The sequence below is a fragment of the Miniopterus natalensis genome, chromosome 11 (assembly GCF_054644295.1).
Source record: "Miniopterus natalensis isolate mMinNat1 chromosome 11, mMinNat1.hap1, whole genome shotgun sequence".
In the NCBI taxonomy this organism is placed as follows: domain Eukaryota; kingdom Metazoa; phylum Chordata; class Mammalia; order Chiroptera; family Miniopteridae; genus Miniopterus; species Miniopterus natalensis.
The window spans coordinates 39093798-39112433 of record NC_142091.1 but is presented as its reverse complement, the minus strand read 5'-3'; the positions used below and the strand labels follow the sequence as shown (position 1 = coordinate 39112433).

The window sequence follows — 18636 nt, the reverse complement described above, 5'->3', positions numbered from 1 at the left end:
CGCGCAGGAGGCAGGCGATCAGTGGCTCTCTCATCATTGATGTTTCTCTCTCTCTCTCTCTCTCTCTCTCTCTTCCTCTCTCTGAAACCAATAAAGACATATTTTTTTCAAAAAGAAAGACTCAGAGCTCTCCAGGATACGTAAGAAGAGTCTAGACCAAGTCTCTGGAGAAATATTGGATAAAGATGAAAGACATGACAGCTTCCCACGTAGAGGAAAATGTGGGTAAAACTTGGAATCAGCAGGTAGAGACAGTATTTACGACCAAACAAGAGGAGCCAAGAGGAACCTGACTTATGTTGAGAAGTTGAGTGTAAAATGAAACATCCAAGATGGAGAGAAAAATCAATGCTCCATCAACATTGCTAAAAAAGAAAACAGAAAAGCCCATGTGACAGATCATCTTAAACGTCTTCAGGCTGAGCAAACCTCAGCTGAAAAAGTGCAGATCAAGATCTTCAGGGGGGAGGAAATGAAGTGACTGTACTTTGTCAAGAGAAAGAAACGGCATCTCTTAAGAAATGATCGATCCATTATTACTTGGAGCAAGAGGAGGAAAGTTCTGAAGCAAATGACAAGATGAACATGTGAATGAAGAACTGAAGACCTTCAGAGAGCAATTCCAAGGCCTTGAAGAAAAGCTGGTGAGCATCATTTGTTTTCAAAACCAAATTATTTCTCTTGAACGAAGCAGTCTTAGTGTTCTCGTGGCGGGGGGGGGGGGAGCAGATTTCTTTTTCTACATGATTTATCTAAAGGAATTGGCTTATGCAGTTGTGGGGGCTGGCAAGTCTGAAATCTGTAGGGCAGGCCAGCAGGCTGCAAACTCTCAGGCAGGGCCTGAGACTACAGTCCACACACTACACAGTCTTCCTCAGAGAAATCTGTTTTGCTCTTAAGACCATTCAACTAATTGAATGATTATTAAGGATAATCTCCTTTACTTAGGGTCGGCTGATTGCAGAGGTTAACCGCATCTGCAAAATAGCTTCACAGCAACACCTAGATTCCTGTTTGATTGAATAACTAGGTACCATAGCCCAGCCAGGTTGACACATAAAACTAACTTCTCCTGCTCCAGGAAGCCTGGATGCATCCCTCTGAGGCGGCTTTCCACCAGGAGACTGTTGTCCTCTTTAACATCCCTCATGGGCAGGTTTTTTTCTGGACACTCCTCCCATTCAGGAAATGTAGCATGTCCCCTTCGGGGTTCACTGAGCCTCCGCATAGCCGTCCCTTCTATTCAAACTCCAAAAACACTGCAAAGACCTCACACCACTTCATTTATTTTTTTCTTCAAAATTATTTTTGAATTATCTATTTTTTTTTTGTTTAAAAACCTTTTTACAACTCGACATTAAAAAATAAATAATCCAATTAGAAAATAGACCAAAGATTAGCACAAGCATTTCTCCAAAGAGGAGATACAAATGGCTAATAAGCACACAATAGATGCTCAACATCATTGGTCTTAGGAAAATTAAAATTCAAAACCACAATGAGACAATTATCACCTACTACGAGGGCTATAATAAGAAAGACAATAATGAGGAGTGTAGAAAAATTGGAACTCTCATAGGTTGCGAGTAGGGATGTAAAATGATGTAGCCACTTCGGAAAATAGTGTGATGGCTCCTCAGAATGTTAAACATAGAGACACTGAAACCAGACACAATGGATCCGGGCTGCCTGTTCTACTTCAGCCAATTAAGCAGAGACGAGGTTGAATCATATATGAATATTTTATTCCAATATTGCCGACAAAATGGGAGAGCAGAGGGATTTGTCCACATAAAATCTGCTCTTTCCTTCCCTTATTAGCTGGCTGGTTATACAGGGATGAGGAAGAAATGCCGCATGCAATGGGGAAAGGGGAAGGGGCTGGCTTTAGGGTCTGTGTCTCCTTTCAGGATCTTGAAGTCCTATAAAAAGTAGTTAATTTTCAATGGTGTTAACGCCCAGCTCCACCAGTTCCTGGGACCTGAGCATTCTCAGGTCCTAAGGCAAACTCCCGGAGTGGGGGTCACTCTCCAAGCACAGCGACCAAATCAAAGTGCATCTGTTCTTTGTCTGTTCTCAAAATGCATTTTCTTTTCTGAGCAATGGACCCATTCAGGCCCCAAAGTGTCTCTTTTTTTTTTTTTTTTTTTTTACAGCTCTGTTTTTCTTCTTGCAGCACATCTTCCAGTTTCCTGGGGTTTGTAGGAAAACTTCTTATCTATAGTAAGGTGAATAATTATTAAACAACTAAGGTCCTATTCCTATTAGATGCCCTTTTCCCCTTTCACAATCACGGTCAACAGAGCATGATCAGCATCTCTGCCCCCTACAATACCATATGACTCAGAAATATCACAAAAAATGAACACATATGTCCACACAAAAACTTGTACACATATGTTCATAGCAGCATTATTTATAATAGTTAAAAAGTGGAAACCACTCAAATGTCCACTAATAGATAAATGAATAAATAGAATATGGCATATCCATACAATGGAATAGTATTCATCAATAAAAAGGAATGAAGTGTTGATCCATGCTACAGCATGGATCAACCTTGAAAATATTATGTTAAGTGAAAGAAGCCAGTTACGAAAGGCCATGTATTGTATGATTTCACTTACATGAAATGTGCAGAATAGGCAGATCCACACATATGAAATAGATTTGTGGTTGCCAGGGCTGGAAGGGAGGAGGATTGCTATAAGGAGAGAGTCACTGCTAAAAGGTATAGAGTTTCTTTTTGGGTGATGAAAATGTTCTGGCCTTGCCAGGGTGGCTCAGTAGTTGAGCATCGACCCATGATCCAGGAGATGGAGGTTTGATTCCTGGTCAGGGCACACGCCTGGGTTATGGACTCGATCTCCAGTAGGGAGCGTGCAGGAGGCAGCCGATCAATGACTCATCATTGATGTTTCTCTCTCTCTGTCTCTCCCTTCCTCTCTCTGAAATCAATAAAGACATTTAAAAAAAAAAAAAAAAGTCCTGAAATTAGATGGTAGTGATGGTTGCACAATTCTATGGATATATCAGAACACTGAACTGTAAAAGTGAATTTTGGGGTATGTAAATTATATCTCACTAAAATTATTATTTAAAAACTTTTACATAGTGGTTTTACTTTTGCTCAGATTACAGGAATTTTTTTTTTAGCAAAAAGAGATAGTATTAATTTTTCTCATTACATATGCTCTCTAGAAAATATTAGTAAATTTTAATTTCATGAATCAGTCCACTATTCTCTAAACAATATATTATCTGTGAGCTGTTTATAGCTCACAGAAAATACTTTTCTTTCTTTCTATGTACCACAGTTACAAGAGAAACATGAAAGTTACTGTTGGCTTGTTGGTCTCAATAAGTTTTAGTTGATTTAAACAGACAGTCTCTCAAAGCCAGGACTGTTGGAGCTGGGTGGGATTCCTGCTATGCTCTCAGCGCCTCTCACTTGTCAACCACAGTCTTTCCACCAGTCTACACAGCTTTGGAAAATAAAAACAATCTCAACAGTAATCATCAGGATTCAGAAGGTTATGAACTCCCAGGAATTGTACGCAAAATGTGACTCGTGTGCATTTTTTTTTCTGGGCAAAGTCTACACCCTTTATTAGCATCTCAAAGAGGGTCATTGACCAACATTTTAGAGACACTTGCCAGGTCTGGCTGCCTTTAGATTTTGCAGCAGCATCTATAGTTTAAGTTTGCAAAGCATCTTTTCCCCCCTTGTTCTGTCATAGCGCCCCCTCTTTGGGAGGATGATGGGTGAGTCTTCCCCTTGAAAACTGCTGCTGCTGCTGGAGAATCTTTTCATCTGGTTGCTAAATCCAGAGAATGCAATCTAGAGCTGTCTGCATGGCTCCCCCCACCCCCACCCCTCTATGAAGGAGCCAAACAGCCCTTCACGGAGGGGAGCAAGGAGAGCTGGGGTGAGGGGTCTAGATCCAGATTCCCTGAGGCCACCTCCACCTTTCTCTTCTTTTGTTCCTTTCTTCAGTCCTTCTATCCTTCTGCTGTGGGGGCGGAAATTTTTGCTTGGAGAAGGTAGAATGTTCCAGGGACAGAAAGGCACAGGGTGGAGAACAGTGTGGTTTGGGAAAGCTGGTAACTGGGGCTGCAAGGAGGGGATGAGCTCTGGCTAATAGGATCGGCCATGGGGAATCCTCCAACAAGTCACGCACTGCACGAAGGGCCCAAGGGCCCCGGGTGGCTTGAGGTCAGGATTACAGAAACCCAAGAGTGAGAGAAGGGAGCTTAAAGGGGCAGGCTGTGCAGCCAAGAGTGGGGTGGTGGCACTGTCCTGCCCCACTGGAGAAAGAAAATTTAGCCCCAGCCCTGATCGAGGGAGGAGAATCGGCTGTCCCCTCCCAGGGGAATTACAGGGATGCTAGGTCAAGACCCCTTGGAATCACGGACGAGTTGTTTGTTATCCAGCAAACTGAAGGTCTGAGGCCCAGATCAGTTGGGGAGGTGGGGAAGGGACTGAAGAGAGATGGCTTTCTCTAGGATCTATGTGCCCCCATTCCTTGCCTCCCCCCTCTGGCTCCCACTTGGTAGCGCCGTCCTGATCCCCTTATCTCTAAGGCGCTCAGGGAAATGCCCCCCTGCAGGAGCCTTCTGGGAAATGCTGCCCTGGCCGCCCAGGAACCATGAGCCCCGCAGCCCCGGTAAGGAAGAAGTCTCTGGGATAGGAGGAAGGGCCTATGGCAGGGTGGGTGCCCTTTTCAAATAGGGGATGGGACCAGGAACCTTTCAGGCCCTGACAGGCCCTGTTCTCTGAATGACATCCTTGTTTTGCTTGTAGGTGGGGGTTTGTGGCTGAGCTAGTCAAGGAAATGATCCTGGAAGGGCAGGCTGAGGTGGTAGATACAGAAACAGTCTTCTCTCTCCAGTTGGGTCCCCCTCTATTCATTTTTTACTGTCCTAGAGGTACCTTTCCAATCCACAAATTAGACCACCTAACTCCTCATCTTGAAACCCCCAGCCCCAAGCTCCAGTCACTATGTCATAACATCCAAGCTCTTGAGCCTATCATCTAATGCCTTCATGCCATCTCCTTGCAGCCCCTGCAGCTTCATCACCTGCCACTCCCCATGCCTTCCCCAGCCCTGCGCTTTACTTCCCAAACACACTGAGATACTGGACACTTTTTTTTAAATCCTCACCCGAGGACATGCTTAGAGACAGGAAGAGAGAGAGAGAAATCAATTGGTTGCCTTCCCTACCTGCCCCGACTGGGGTTCGAACCCTCAACCCAGGTATGTGCACTAACTGGAACTCGAACCCGAAACCTTGCGGTGCACAGGAAGACGCTCAGCTGAGCCACTCCAGCGGCGGGAGGGACACTCTTTTGAACTTCCTTGATTAGTGTGCATGGGAGTCTCCTAGGTTTCCTACTCATCCTTCAAGGCCCCTTTTGCCTCCTCTGGAAAGCCTTCCTGAACCTCTCGGGCAAAGTCAGACTCTTCTTTCCCATTGTCAAATTACACCCTGTGCTCTAACTGTGTGTTCACGTTGCATGCTACTCCCCAACCAGACTGGAAGCTGGGGAAGGAAAGAGGAAGGGCCTTGTGGGATGCTTGGATGTGCCCTCCACTAGCGCCCAGGGCAGTGCCAGGTGCAAACTGAGTATTGAGAAAACACTGCATAACTAGGGGCCTGGCTTCTCCTTGAACTTTTTTTCTAGAAAGTGAGTTCAAGATGCTTAGGAAAAAGTATTTGATAAATAAGTGAACAAATGTCTTGACAGCAAAATAAAATCGCAGGTGCGGCCTCTCACCCGAGCTCCGGGGCAGAACAGGGCTGCCACCCAGGGGCAGCTGCGTCTGCCGGGTCGCAGAGCTGCCGACTACAAGGCCCAGAAGGCCTGAGGACCGCACATCGCTCCAGGCCACGCCCCCTCGGGGGGGGAGGGGGGAGGCGGCCCGGGGGGCGGGGCCGGGGCAGCGAGTCCCCCGCCGGGGTGTAGTCTAGGGAGTGCGATGCCCCAGGAGCTCTGGGGCTCACACAGCGCAGGCGCAGAGGGTGGGTGGCAGCAGCATCAAGTAGCGGCGTTTTGGCAGCAGCATCCTGCAACAGGTGTAGACAGGTGGGTGCATCAGGGGGAGGCCGGAGAGGGAGTGTGCACCTGGCCCTCTTGTCTTACCTGTGTCAGGGCTTGGAAATGGGAGGGAGCGGCAGGAGACGCGGGGACAGGGCTGGGCCTTCCAGCCCAGGTGTGCCAGCCCTTGCTACGCAGCAAGTGGGGGAGGGGCAGAGGCACCTGCTGGCTGGTAAGTCGCCCTCAGGAACAGAGTGCGCCTCGATTCCAATCCAAGCTCCGTCACATACGTGGACAAGTCGATGTAGCTATCGCTCAATTTGTGTATCTGTAAAATAGGAGTAAATTTCCTACTCATCTAACAGTGAGAGTGGGGACAAGGTAAGGTAATCTAGTATGTGAAGTGGTTCCCAAACTTTGCTGCACATTGAATCAGCTGGGGATCTTTAAAGACTATCAAGGCTTGCTTCCCACCCCCCGATATTCTGGCTTAGTTTTTAATAGAGTATGACCTGGGTATCTGGAGTTTTAAAAGCTCCTACTGGTATCATGGTTAGAAGCTAGGACTGCTGGTTGTGAATCCTGGCTCCAGTGCTTACAAATCAAGGGGATCTGCACAAGTGACTGGTCCTCTCCAAGCCCCAGTGTCCTGGGAGTGACAAGGATTGTTGTGAGGCTTTGATGAGATAATAGACAAAAGCACTGAGTAGTGTGCCTGGCAAAGTGCTCAGTCATCTGCTGTTGAAACATTATTTTATGCACTTTATAAATGGCTCCGGTGGGGTTCAAATATGAGGGAGGCTTTTCTTATCATGAAGGTCCCTCATTTATCGCTGTGATTCTAATATTCTGTGCTGCCAGCATTTCAGAATTCCAGGGATTCTAACATTTTATGAGTTACTCACTCCAGCCTCTACCTGCCTCACAGACACACTTCTACAGATCTAGAAAGAGAGGCCAGGAACAAGGGACCTGGCCAAGGTTATGGAACTGAGATTGGAATCCAGGCTCCTGACCCCACCCCCACCCCAGCACAGTGGCGGCTGCCCTGCTGACCCCACAGGACAGAGCTGCCATTATCTGCCTGGAGTAGAGAATGGGGAGGAGAAAGGCAGGCCTGCCTTGTTTACTTACACTCCCTTAAACATTTCCTCGGTGACTCCCCCAGGGAGGACAGGGCTTGGGGCTTCTCTCCCCAGGGCTGCTCTGGAACTGCTGATGAGGCCTGTGTGTCCTGTCACCCCTCTGACAGGTCCCGCCTGACTCCATCCTGGGAAGTCCTTTTGAAGAAATGGCCCTGGTGAGGGGCGGCTGGCTGTGGAGACAGAGTAAGTGAACCTGGGCCGAGCCCCTGTCTGTCCTGCACCTTGTCCAGGGGAAGGGGTGAGGAAAGTGGCTTGTTGGGCCTGCCACAGTGAACCCTTCTCTGAAGAAACCAGGCCCTTTTAAAAAAAAAAGAAAAGAAAAAGTTTTTTATTGATTTTAGAGGGAAAAGAAAGGAGAGGTAGAGAGAGGGAGAAACATTGATGTGAGAAACATCAACTGGTTGCCTCCCGTACACACCCCAACCCTGGATGAAACCTGCAACCTGGGTATGTGCCCGGACTGGGAATTGAACTGGTGACCCTTCAGTGCATGGGCTGATGCTCAACCAGCTGAGCCACAGCAGCCAGGTCAAGCCAGGCCTTTTTTATGCTCCCCCCTTTGTCCACACTTTTCCCTGTGCCTGGAATGCCCTTCCTACTCCTGACTGCTTGGTAAACTTCTATTTCTTCTTCAAGACCCAGTTCAAACATCCCCTTCTGTGAGGAGCCTTCTCTGACTTTTCCTCTACCCAAGCCCCTGATGTAACACCAAACTGATTTAGAGGCTCACTCCTCTGATCCCCAGTGCCTCTTCCATACTCTTGTTATAGCATCGATCTCCTTATAACTGTGGGTCTCACCACCCCCCAACCCATGCAGGCTTCAGACTGTGAGCTCTTCAAGAGCAGGGACTGGGTTTGATCCTCTATGTGTCCACACCACTCCAAGTCCAGGGCTGCCCACATAACAGGGCTCAGAACAAAATGAAAAATGCCTCTGTGCTTTGGAATCCATATGGCTCTAAGAAGCTCTCATATGTCTTTGCCCTTTCTGTTAAGATTTCCAATCGCAAAATGTCTGAAGCTAGAGCTCAGCTTCTGGACCCATACTCTGACCAGAGTCATGATCTTAACAAGAGCTCTCCTGGGCTAGGAGCCCTCTACTCCCCTCCATGACCTATTCTCAATTCATTCAGTTCAGCAAACACTGAGCCAAGGTCCAGCTGTGGACCCCCTCCCAGGTTTTTGGAAGAGGCAGACACTACGTGAATGACTGTCACACAAGTCAGAGATAAGAGCTAAGATGGAGGCTCATGGCAGGTAGAGGTCTTTGCCCTTGAAGTGACCTGGGGCTAGGCCTTGGAAGCCCTCAAGGGAGGAATCAGGCCATTCATTTGCCATTCAAAACATTTACAGAGCCCCTACTCTGTGTTAGGCCTAAAAGGAGGCAGTGGGTGAGCAAGACAGAAAGAGGACCTGCTGTCATTTCAGGGGACAGACAAGGAAGGGTGGTTACAACTCTGGGGAACTGGGGAAGGGGACTCTGGGAGCCCAGCCAGGGTTCCCGCCCCTAGCAGGCTCTGCGATCAGCCTGCCTGGCGGGTCTGGAATATCGCACAGGCTCTATCCTTCGCCGCTGGAAACGGAACTGGTTCGCTCTGTGGCTGGATGGGACCCTGGGCTACTACCAGGACGAGACCGCGCAGGATGAGGAGGACCGTGTGCTTATCCGCTTCAATGTCCGCAACATAAAGATTGGCCAGGAGTGCCACGGTGAGAAGCCCTTTCCTCTCTGGCACTGTGACTATGGGTATGCCCCTCCCATCATGTCTGTCTGAGAACACCTGCATTGGAAGGCTCTTTGCAACTTTCAGAGGGCTTATAAAGACATCGCTTCTAGGCCTCTATCAGCTCCAATTCATGTGGGTATGAATTAGGAAATCAGGTCCTTACTGAGTTTCTACCTTGTGCTGGACCCTGGGCCCTATGCTGGGGGTCACAGAGGTGAATCCAATACAGTTCCTGAACTCTAGGTGGTAGGAACTGGATAAAGATGAAAGGAAATAAAAGAGCCTCAGAGAAGTTAAGTGACTGGCCCAGAGTCACACAGCAAATCTCAACAAGACTAAGGCCACAGTTATAAACAGTGTTACTGAGAGCTAAATGTACATAACTAGAGAAGCGGGCAATGTGGAAGGGTTGAAAGGCTCTAGGAAGTAGAGCAGAATCCCAAAGAAAGTGTGTGGGATCAGAGGAGGTTGGCAACGGCCAATAAACAGAACCCAGAGAAGCTGGTTCCTATTCTTGTTCCTGGTTTACTGGGGGGACCTGGGGCCTGTGCCCCATGGAAACTCCTTATCTGTGTGTCTGCCTTTAGATGTGCAGCCCCCAGAGGGCCGGAGCCGAGATGGCCTGCTGACTGTGAGTCTACGGGAGGGCTCCCGCCTGCACCTGTGTGCGGAAACTAAGGATGATGCCATGTGAGTTGCTCCCAAGAGAGGATGGGATGGGATCTTGGGGAATGTGATCAGATGCCTCCTCCTCATGGGCCTCCTGGTTCCCTGAGGTTAAGAAGAGGGGACAGACAGACCAGTCAGGTTGGTGGAGGCTGGAAGAGTGGATTTGGTGGCTCATGGTGATTAGTAAGATACTCAATAAACTCATCACATGGTCTATGATGAACTCAGGATTGTTGGGGGAGGAGTGTGCACACCTTCATCAAGTGTGTGGCCTCTGATCATTCGAAGTCAGATCTTTAGCAGCCTCTGAAGTGAGCCCTCACTTAGGGGTGATACGAAGGAACAGAGCCCTGTGGCATCCTCAAAGCACCCTCCTGAGAAGATGTCCTGGTGGGGGACTGATCTGAGGGGTAGGCACTGGCCTGCCTAACAGAGAGAGCCTGCCATATCATGGGGCACCCCAATGTCAGACCCAGGTCCATACTGTGAGACTGGGCGTATCTTCTTCAGGCGCTGGCTGCTCACTCACATTCTTTCCCTTCCTACCCTCTGGCAGAGGGTCAGTTGGCCTTTGCACTATAGGAGAGTGAATGAGATGGGGTGTGTGGGAGTGGGGGAAGCTGAGCTCTGGGTAGACAAGGCACAGAGCAGCCTTGTCCACCCCAGACAGGTGCCATGGCAACCAACAAAAGCCCAATTGTCCTGTGTCCACTGGGCCTTTCCAGGGCTCTGGGGTCAGAGTGTTGGGGAACTGTTTGTAGGTTTTGGATGTGGAGGGGAGCCTGTAGCTAGAAAACCGGCCCAGGCATGTCAGAATCTGAAGGTCCCTAAGAGACCCCCAGGCCCAGTTGTCTATTGGTCTACATGGGAAACTGGACCTTCTAAAGGGTAAAACTATGGACTAAGAATAAATTATGAGTTTCCAGCTCAACTGAGGGCTCTGTCCATGTGACTGGGGCAGGGGAGGGGGTCACCTTTGTATACACAAAATATCTCCCCCTTCAAAAGAGACTGGGGCTAGAGGCTGGGTGGGGGAGTTAAATCTAAAATGTAGGGGCCCATCCCCCTTCTCCCAAACTACCCCCTCATGGTCTGGTTGGGTTTGCTTTGCAGAGCGTGGAAGACGGCACTGCTGGAGATGAATTCCACCCCGGTGAGTCCCCACTCCCTCCTTCTCTCCTCCCCACCCCTACCTGCCATGGAATCATGGGTGACTCAGATTCGGTCTCCACCTGCTAGGAGTTCTCACTTCTCATATATGTGAGTGAAGAGACTTGTGCAGACTCAGGTGCCCTGAGTCCCAAGTAGAAAAGAACAGAAGACAGACCACTGGTGCTCAGAGGAGGGAGAGAGAGGCCTCCAAGGAGGGGGTGGCATGTGAGTTGGGGAAAAGGAACTGTTTTTTATCGAGCAACTATTATGTGCCAGGTGTGGTACAGGTGCAATTCCAGCTATTCCTTCCTCATAACAGTCCTGTGAAGTTAGGGTTATTGTGCCCTTTCTGCAAATGATAAGACTGAGCTTCATTCATGTACACAAGAAACACTTACTGACTTTCTACTATATGCCAGGCACTGTGCCAAGGGGTCAGGGATGAGAGGTAAACTCAGTAGATGTGAGCCCTGCCCTTATGAACTCAACCTAGTGGGAAACCAGATGTGAAGCAACTAATTGTACAGTTGTTTATTCTACTGCAGTGGTGGTAACTGCTCTGACGGAGACATACAGTGTACATTCAGTGTGTGACCATCTTGGTGGCCTGACAAGGCTTAAAATGAAACCTGAAGGATAAACAAATAGACTGGGTGAAAGCGGCGGGGTGGGGTGAATGGAACAGTTTTCCAGGAAGCGGGAACTGCATGTGCAAAGGCCCTGAGAGGGGTTAAGACTTTGGCAAGTTGAAGAACAAAAGGAAGTCTGGGGTGGCTGGAGCTCAGGGAGTGAGAGGGCAGTGGGGGAGGAGGGATGGCAGGGCCAGGCATTAGGGGCTGTGTTATGAATGTCAGTTTCTCCTAAGAGCATCAGAAAGTCATTGGAAGTTTTTAAGCAGGGGCATGGCATGAACAAGTCAGGCGAGATTTGTATTTTTAAAAAGATAGTCTGGCTGGAAATGGATTGCAGAGGGTAAAAGTGGATGCTGGAGACTGGTTAAAAGGCTGGGACAGTGTCCAGGTGACCAGCTGGAGGCCTGGACTAAGGCCCTGCTGGCGGAGACAAGCTGACAGGATAAGACATGTTTAGGAGGTAGAGCCAATAGAGCTTAATAAGGTGTGGGTTTGAGGAGCTGTCCAAAGCCCCCAGCTCAAGGGTGGCCCAACTTGGCCTTGACCTCCATCTGCCTGTCTCCGGATTCTGTGCTTGCTCCTTCTATCTGTGGCACAGTGGAGTCTACTCATCTTGAGAGAAAGTCCACTGGGAAGTAGCAGGGGAAACTAGGATGCATCTAGAAACCCCCTCAGACATCTACCTTCTGAGGGCCAGGCATGCTGCTGAGCACCGGACATCAGTTATATCATTTAATCTTCTAACAACTCTGGCAGGAGTTGATGTTTTTAGTCCCATTTTACAGATAGGGATGCTGAGGTTCAGAGGGGGAGTGATTTGTCCAAAATCTCATAGTTTTAAGTCAGTGAAAAGGCCTGTACTGGAATCTAGGTCAGTGTGAGGTTTTGAGGGAAATTGCATGAGCAGAGGCAGGGAGGTGACATGTGCATTTGTGTGTGTGTGCGCTTGTGTGTATCGGGGCCCGGAGTCTGGCCTGGTTGGAGGGTAAGGTGTGGAAGGAAAGAAATGGGAAAGATGACTTCTGAGGAGCTATGTCACAAAGGGCCTTGAAGTCTAGTTAAAGGAACTGAACTTTATCCCAGGGTTGTGGGGAACAGTAAAGGTCATTAAGCAGGATGGGCTGTGGTCACACTTTGGGGAGCAGACTCAGGCCTCTGGGTAGAGCTGGATTAGAGAAAGCTAGGAGTGATGAGGCCGGGGCAGTGGTCAGCAGGCTGGAGGGGCCCCCAGTTGGGCTAAACTAGCTCTGAGCTCCAAACCCCCCGATGCAGGGCGAATCAGTCGCACCCAGGAGGGGCGGGCAGAAGGAAGGGAGGTCGGACCGTTCTGCACTCTGTGACTCTATGAAGCTGCCCTGTCCCTTCTCTTCCTGTCTGCCTTCCTGCCGCTCTGCTTACCACACCTCTGCTTAGATCCTCTACTCCACCTCTCACTGTTCTACACACACACATCCCCCCGGTCCCAGGGCCTGCTCCGGAGGGGTGTGTTTGAGCCTCTGTGTCCCTGTACCAGTGTCTGCCTGTCTCTGTGTGTTCATACCTGGCGGGGGGGGGGGCTTCTCTCTGTCTTGTACCCTATGTGGGAGTGACCTGCTCTTTGTCTCTTCACATCCTGCAGGTTTATAAGGTTTATACCCCACTCTGGGTGGAGGCTTGAGGAGGAGCCCCTGACCCCAGCTGTCCCAGGGAACACAGGGCTGGGGCTCAGCCAGGGGCAAAGCTGGGGGGGCCAGTGAAGGAGGCAGGTGGCTGGGAGGGCAGATCAGAGCTGTTTTGTCTTCTCTGGAGATGGGGAGCCTCAGCAGCCTGAAACGGGTGAAGCTGGACTGATTCTGGAGAGATGCTACTGATCCTTCTCTGAGTAACTGGCAAAACCATCACCCCCTCTTAGCCTCTCTCTCCCCCTTTACAACATGGGCTGAGGAGGAAGAAGACACCCCCAGCCCCTGCCCAGCTGGCAGAGGGCTGTGATAGGGCCTATGAAGAACTGTGAGTCTCTCCAGATGTAGAGGGCCTCTGACACCTCCCTTCCTCCTCCCTCTTGGGTTTCTGTGGCCTGAGCAGGCCCCAGCTGGAGCCACCGTCCCTCCCAGAAGCCGCCGGGTTTGCCCCAAGGTCAGGTGTGTGACCAGCTCGTGGAGCCCCTGTAATGTTGAGAGGCGAATCTGGGTAAGTGCTGACTTAGCCCTCCCTGCCTCCATCCTGGCCACCAGGATGTGCCTCCAACACTGGGCCTGGTCACATCCCTTCCCTGCTCACAAACATTCCATGGCTCCCATCATCCATGGGACATCAACCACAGCCCTGCTTTCAAGGCCCTCGGGATCTGGCCTGGGCCAGTCTCGCCTACCACAGGCCCCTCGTCCCCTGTGCTCCGACTGCTTTGCTGTACCCTCTTCCTAGCTGCTCCAGACCTTTTCCCTCTTCCCAGCCTTTGCACATGCCGTTCTCTCTGCTGAGAAAACCCTTAGTTTCCACATTCACCTGACACACCGATGCTTATCCTGTAAGACCCACCTCAAAGACTGCCACCTCCTCAGGGAGGACTTCCCAGACCTCCAGGCATTGGCATTCACACACACACACACACACACACACACACACACACACACACACACCTCACTGTACCAATACTTAGTACTGCCTTCATTCTGCGGGTTTCAAATCTGTTATTTCTGTCTTTGCTCTCCCATGAGACCTGGAACTTCCTCCAAGGCAAGGACCAGGTCTGATCAGCTCTGCCCCCGTGGAGCCTGGCACAGTGCTGGGTATACAGCAAGAGGTCAATGACTACTTAGTGATGGGGACAGTTTGTTGTGTCCTTCCTTATACCTGGTGCATAAGGGACAGGCACAAGTAGGCCTTAGGAATATTCACCGAATGAGCGAACAAGTGGATTAATAAAGGGAGGAAGTGAAAATCCTCTGCTATGACATTTTATCATTTAATCCCTGTCTCCCTGCCCACCCCGCAGTGTTTCTGGAAAGCAGGATTTGGGGATGAATCCTCTCTCTGTCCCCAGTGCTCAGCCTGGGCAAGGCCGGGGCTTCCCCTAGAGTACCTGTGGTCTTATAGTCAACTGTGAGCTCTTTTTCTAGCACAGTGCTGCTCAATGTGGTTGTGCATTAGAATCGCTTAAGGACTTAGAAAAAAACAAAACACAAATGTTCAGATCCTATCTCTGGATGCTCTGAATTTTCTTTGGAAATCTGTGGTTTAAAATTTTCTCCTGGTGATTTGATGTGCAAGAACCACTGAGCCCAGAAGTACTAGGACCACCCTAGTGTGGCTCTAGAGCTTCAGCGTGGCTCTGCTGGATTCTCGCCGCGGCTAGGGAGTGGACAGTGAAGGAAAGACTGCCCCTATTTACAGATGAGAAAACTGAAGCTCTGAGAGGTCATAACTTGACCAAGGTCACTTAATTCATCAGTAAGTCTCAGCCCTGCATTCTGAGGCATCCCCCAGGCCCAAACTACGATTCAAATTTGTTTACAGTAGGGATTCCTAAAAATAGGATTTAAAAGGCTGCTAACCTTTAAAATCTTATAGTAAGTACACAACAGCTTTTCTCAGGGAAGGGATCTATTTGCATGTGACCTCCTGAGTCACACGACCCTATCCCTACTCACAAAAGGGCCTGGGCCTGTGGAGAGGGAGAGGACCCAGAATCAAGTCCTTTGGTTCTGTCCTTGAGGTCTCTGGGGGATCCTTCCCCGTTGCCAGGTGACCCACATGACTTTACCTCTGGGCCTCCCGGGCCTGGAGGGTAGAAACATGTGGCCTACAGGGACATGAGGTGGTGTTTTCCATTCTCTCCAGGGCCTGACAGGGCCACTGGCTCCCTGTGCAGCTGCAGAGGTGTACACTCTAGACCTCAGCTTCCCTACCGGTAAAATTGGAGATGAGTGCTTAGACCTCTCTAGCCCCTTTCTAGGCTCAGAGCTCAGATCCTGGCCACCCCCATCAGAAATCCCTGTTGGATCACCCTTGGGGAAGGAGCACAGTGAGGGAAGTCACTTGAGACTGAGCTTTGTTTGTCTGAGCCTCTTGCATTGCCCTGGGGCTGGTCATTGTCTCTAACTTGAAAGTAGACTTAGAGTTGGGTGACCTTAGTTCCAGTCTGGCCCTGTATTTGACTCACTTGAGATAAATTAAATATATTAGGCATGTACCGTGTTCCAATCAGGCCTGATTAGACTCAGTCCCTGCCCTTGGTGGTGGTGATGGGGATGTCTACAAGTCTGATGAGAGAGATTCACACTCACAGGGATACAAACAATGACACTACTGAGTGACTGGTGCTTTGCTGAGATGAGGGGAGTCTAAGGGCAATGGGTGTCCAGATGGGAGCTCAACAGAACCTGAGGGTCAGGAAGAGTAATAATTGAGTTGACTCTCAAAGTTAGGTAGTTGAATAAGAAAGGGTGAGAAAGGCATTCCCATCCATGGGAAATGGCCTGGAGATTTGAAATCACAAGGTGTGCTTGAGAACTCCCCTTTACAGCTAAACTTGAAAAAGGTGTCGTGACATGTTGGTTCTCTCCCTCACCTCTCAACCATTCTTCAACCCCCTATAGTTTGGCTTCTTTCCCCAATCACTCCTCTGAAAAGTGTTTTTTTAAGGTCACCCACAGCTGCCAAGTTACCAAAACCAATGGCTTGTTCTCTTGGCATTTGCCAAGAGGAGGGACAGAAGAGCATATTTAGAAGATAAAGTCATGAGACCTAGTGGCTGACAGGATGTGGAAGAGGAGCGTGTGAAGACAAGGGTGCCAACGTGATGTCTTGGTTTGAGTGCGTGGTGGTGACATTTAGAGAAAAGAATTTACAGAAGGGCAGGTTTGGGGGAATGGAAGGATGATGAAATCACTTTGAGATGGGTGGAATTTAAGACACCTGCACTTCAAAGAGGAGCTCGGCCATTCAGGTGTGAAGCCCAGTTGGAAAGAGATAGAAGGTGGAAGGGGGCTAAGAAGGAGGAGCCGGGGAGAAGGGGATCCTCCAGGACTGCTCCCCTGTAGGTAAAATGAGGGGCTTGGATTAGGAGCTTCCGTTTAATTCAGCAAATATTTATTCTTGTCATTCACTAGACCCTACTGGTTACACAAATAAATCTGATTCCTTGCCTATAGGTAGCTCACATCTGGGGTACAAGCAGGAAAGGCCCAGAGGAAGGATAGGAACAAGAGGCAGAAGCACAGCCCACAGAGAACTCGGGAGGAAAGGATTCTTTCTGAGCCCAGAGGGGCTTCCTGGAGTGGGTGACTTCTGAGTTAGGCTTTGAGGGGTTAGTAAAAATCTAATGGGAAGGGGAGAGAGGGGGGCAGGGAGTGCATTCCTCCCTCCCAGAGAGATCACTGACCACTTTCTGAACCTCCATCCCCAGCTCTGTGGTAATGTGATAATAATGCCTGTGGTAAGGAATAGAGGAGGTAACAATGTGAACACCTCCCTCAGCACCTGGTACATGGTGGATGCTCGATAATACTTTAGTTACTTCCTTTCCCTACTGGATCAACCCCCTTCCTTTCTCCCCAACCCCCTTCTATTGCCTGGGCCTGGGGTTTGGCCAGGTCTCCCTCTCCGTGACTAGGAGAATAGAGAAATTCATTGGGTTTTTCTAAATGGAACCATTGGAGAGCTGCTAGCAAATATTGGACTATCTATGAAGGATGTTGGAAGCCATGGAGAATTTTTGATTAGGAGAGTGCTAAGTAGGAGGCCAGGGCAGGAAAATGGCATCACTGGGAGCTGGATATAGGGGCTGAGCTTTATAAAGAGAAGGACCATGGACCTTATGGAGAGGCATGGTTTTTCTCCAGGAGTTTGCTTGTCCCTGGAGACCCATTTCTAAACTTGGGGAGGCGGATCCATGGGCCAGAGGGGCTTGAGCTGGATGTAGTGGGTAGGGGACCAAACCCGGGCCAGGGCGCTCCCAGGCAGCTAACCTGGCTGGGCTCCCCAGGTGCGTGTCTACAGCCCGTACCAGGACTACTATGAGGTGGTGTCCCCCAACGCGCACGAGGCCACATATGTTCGAAGCTACTATGGACCGCCCTACGCAGGTAAATTCCGGGCCTGGCCCGCCCCTTGCCTCCCTCCAGCGTCAGACCCGGACCAGGCCCCATCCTTTTAGTGACCACGGATTTTCCCAGGTACCCTCCACAAAGCCCCGCCCCCCCCCCCAACTCGGGATAGCTCTGGGACTACAACCCCTCCCCATTCCAAAAGTGACCTCACCTTTCCAGGCCGCTCAATACCCGTTCCTGAGCTGGTAGCGACCCCTGGTGGCTAATGTGGGAATGGCCGCCGCCTCCCGCTCCAGGTGTGGTCTGGAGGTTTTTAGAGATCCCGGGGTTCCCTCGCCTTTCCACCGTAGCCCACGGTCCGAGAACATCCGTAGCAGATCCAAGGCCTGGAAGACGTGGAGACGGGGCGCACTTCCTTACCGCGTTAAGTCCTCAGTTTCTCCGACTTAGGAACAGGACAGTGGGCTCAGCGCCTTACCTTGGGTTGGGCTGGAGTCAAGCGATGATCGCTCTGCTCCCGCCTCTGAAGTGTCTGGCTTTCTCCGCAGGCCCCGGCGTAACTCACGTGGTAGTGCGGGACGATCCCTGCTACAGCTCCGGAGCCCCGCTGGCCATGGGCATGCTTGCGGGGGCCGCCACCGGCGCAGCGCTGGGCTCGCTCATGTGGTCACCCTGTTGGTTCTGAGCCCTGAGACTCAGTGCGTGAACCCTGCGCATAGTTTACTCCTTCACCCCACCCTCCACCCCAAGCCCTGCCCAATTTTTGCCGCCTCTTTTCCATTTAGTCACTCCGAGCTTGGATCATCCCCTTCCATTCCTCATCCTCACGTCGGAAGAAGCTATCATCCCAGGCACAAAACTTTAACTCAAAATCCTTGTATCTACCGCCAGACACTCCAGAAATCCATTACAGACACATGGATATACTTCCCCCAAACACAACAGGACACAGAAAACACAACTCATATGGCTTCGTTTCCCAGATGCTGGAGACGCAGGAGTTGGGGTTCTTCCTCAGGTGGCTCCAGGCTTGGTGGGCAAAACAGGAGTTAAACACTTGACAAGGCAGTTATCAGTCCTTGGACAGTATGAGGGCAGAGAGTGAGGAAGGTAGACTAGAAGCTTGTTGGCAAGAAGAGGGCAGAGCCGTGACCATCATGGCATACCACAAAAATTAAAGGGGCATTTAATTGGACTGGGGGTGGGGCAGGGGTCAGATCTTTATGCCCCTGCAGGTTAA

General features: G+C 50.1%; 1 protein-coding gene across 2 annotated transcripts; it reads left to right on the top strand.

Annotated features, from left to right (window-relative positions):
• Window positions 1-4649: 4649 nt before the first annotated feature.
• Window positions 4650-18150, top strand: PLEKHB1 (pleckstrin homology domain containing B1). 2 transcript variants are annotated; one of them, XM_087822217.1, is made up of 9 exons: window positions 4650-4667; window positions 7293-7368; window positions 8745-8897; window positions 9502-9604; window positions 10697-10736; window positions 12640-12676; window positions 13430-13536; window positions 17333-17432; window positions 17945-18150. In XM_087822217.1, exons 1-9 carry the CDS (start codon window positions 4650-4652, stop codon window positions 18079-18081), a joined length of 771 nt encoding a protein of 256 aa, XP_087678343.1. In that variant the 3' UTR covers window positions 18082-18150. The 2 variants fall into 2 exon arrangements, with proteins under 2 accessions (XP_087678343.1, XP_016063935.1); XM_016208449.2 differs by lacking the exon at window positions 12640-12676 and having other exon boundaries at window positions 13432-13536.
• Window positions 18151-18636: the final 486 nt, after the last annotated feature.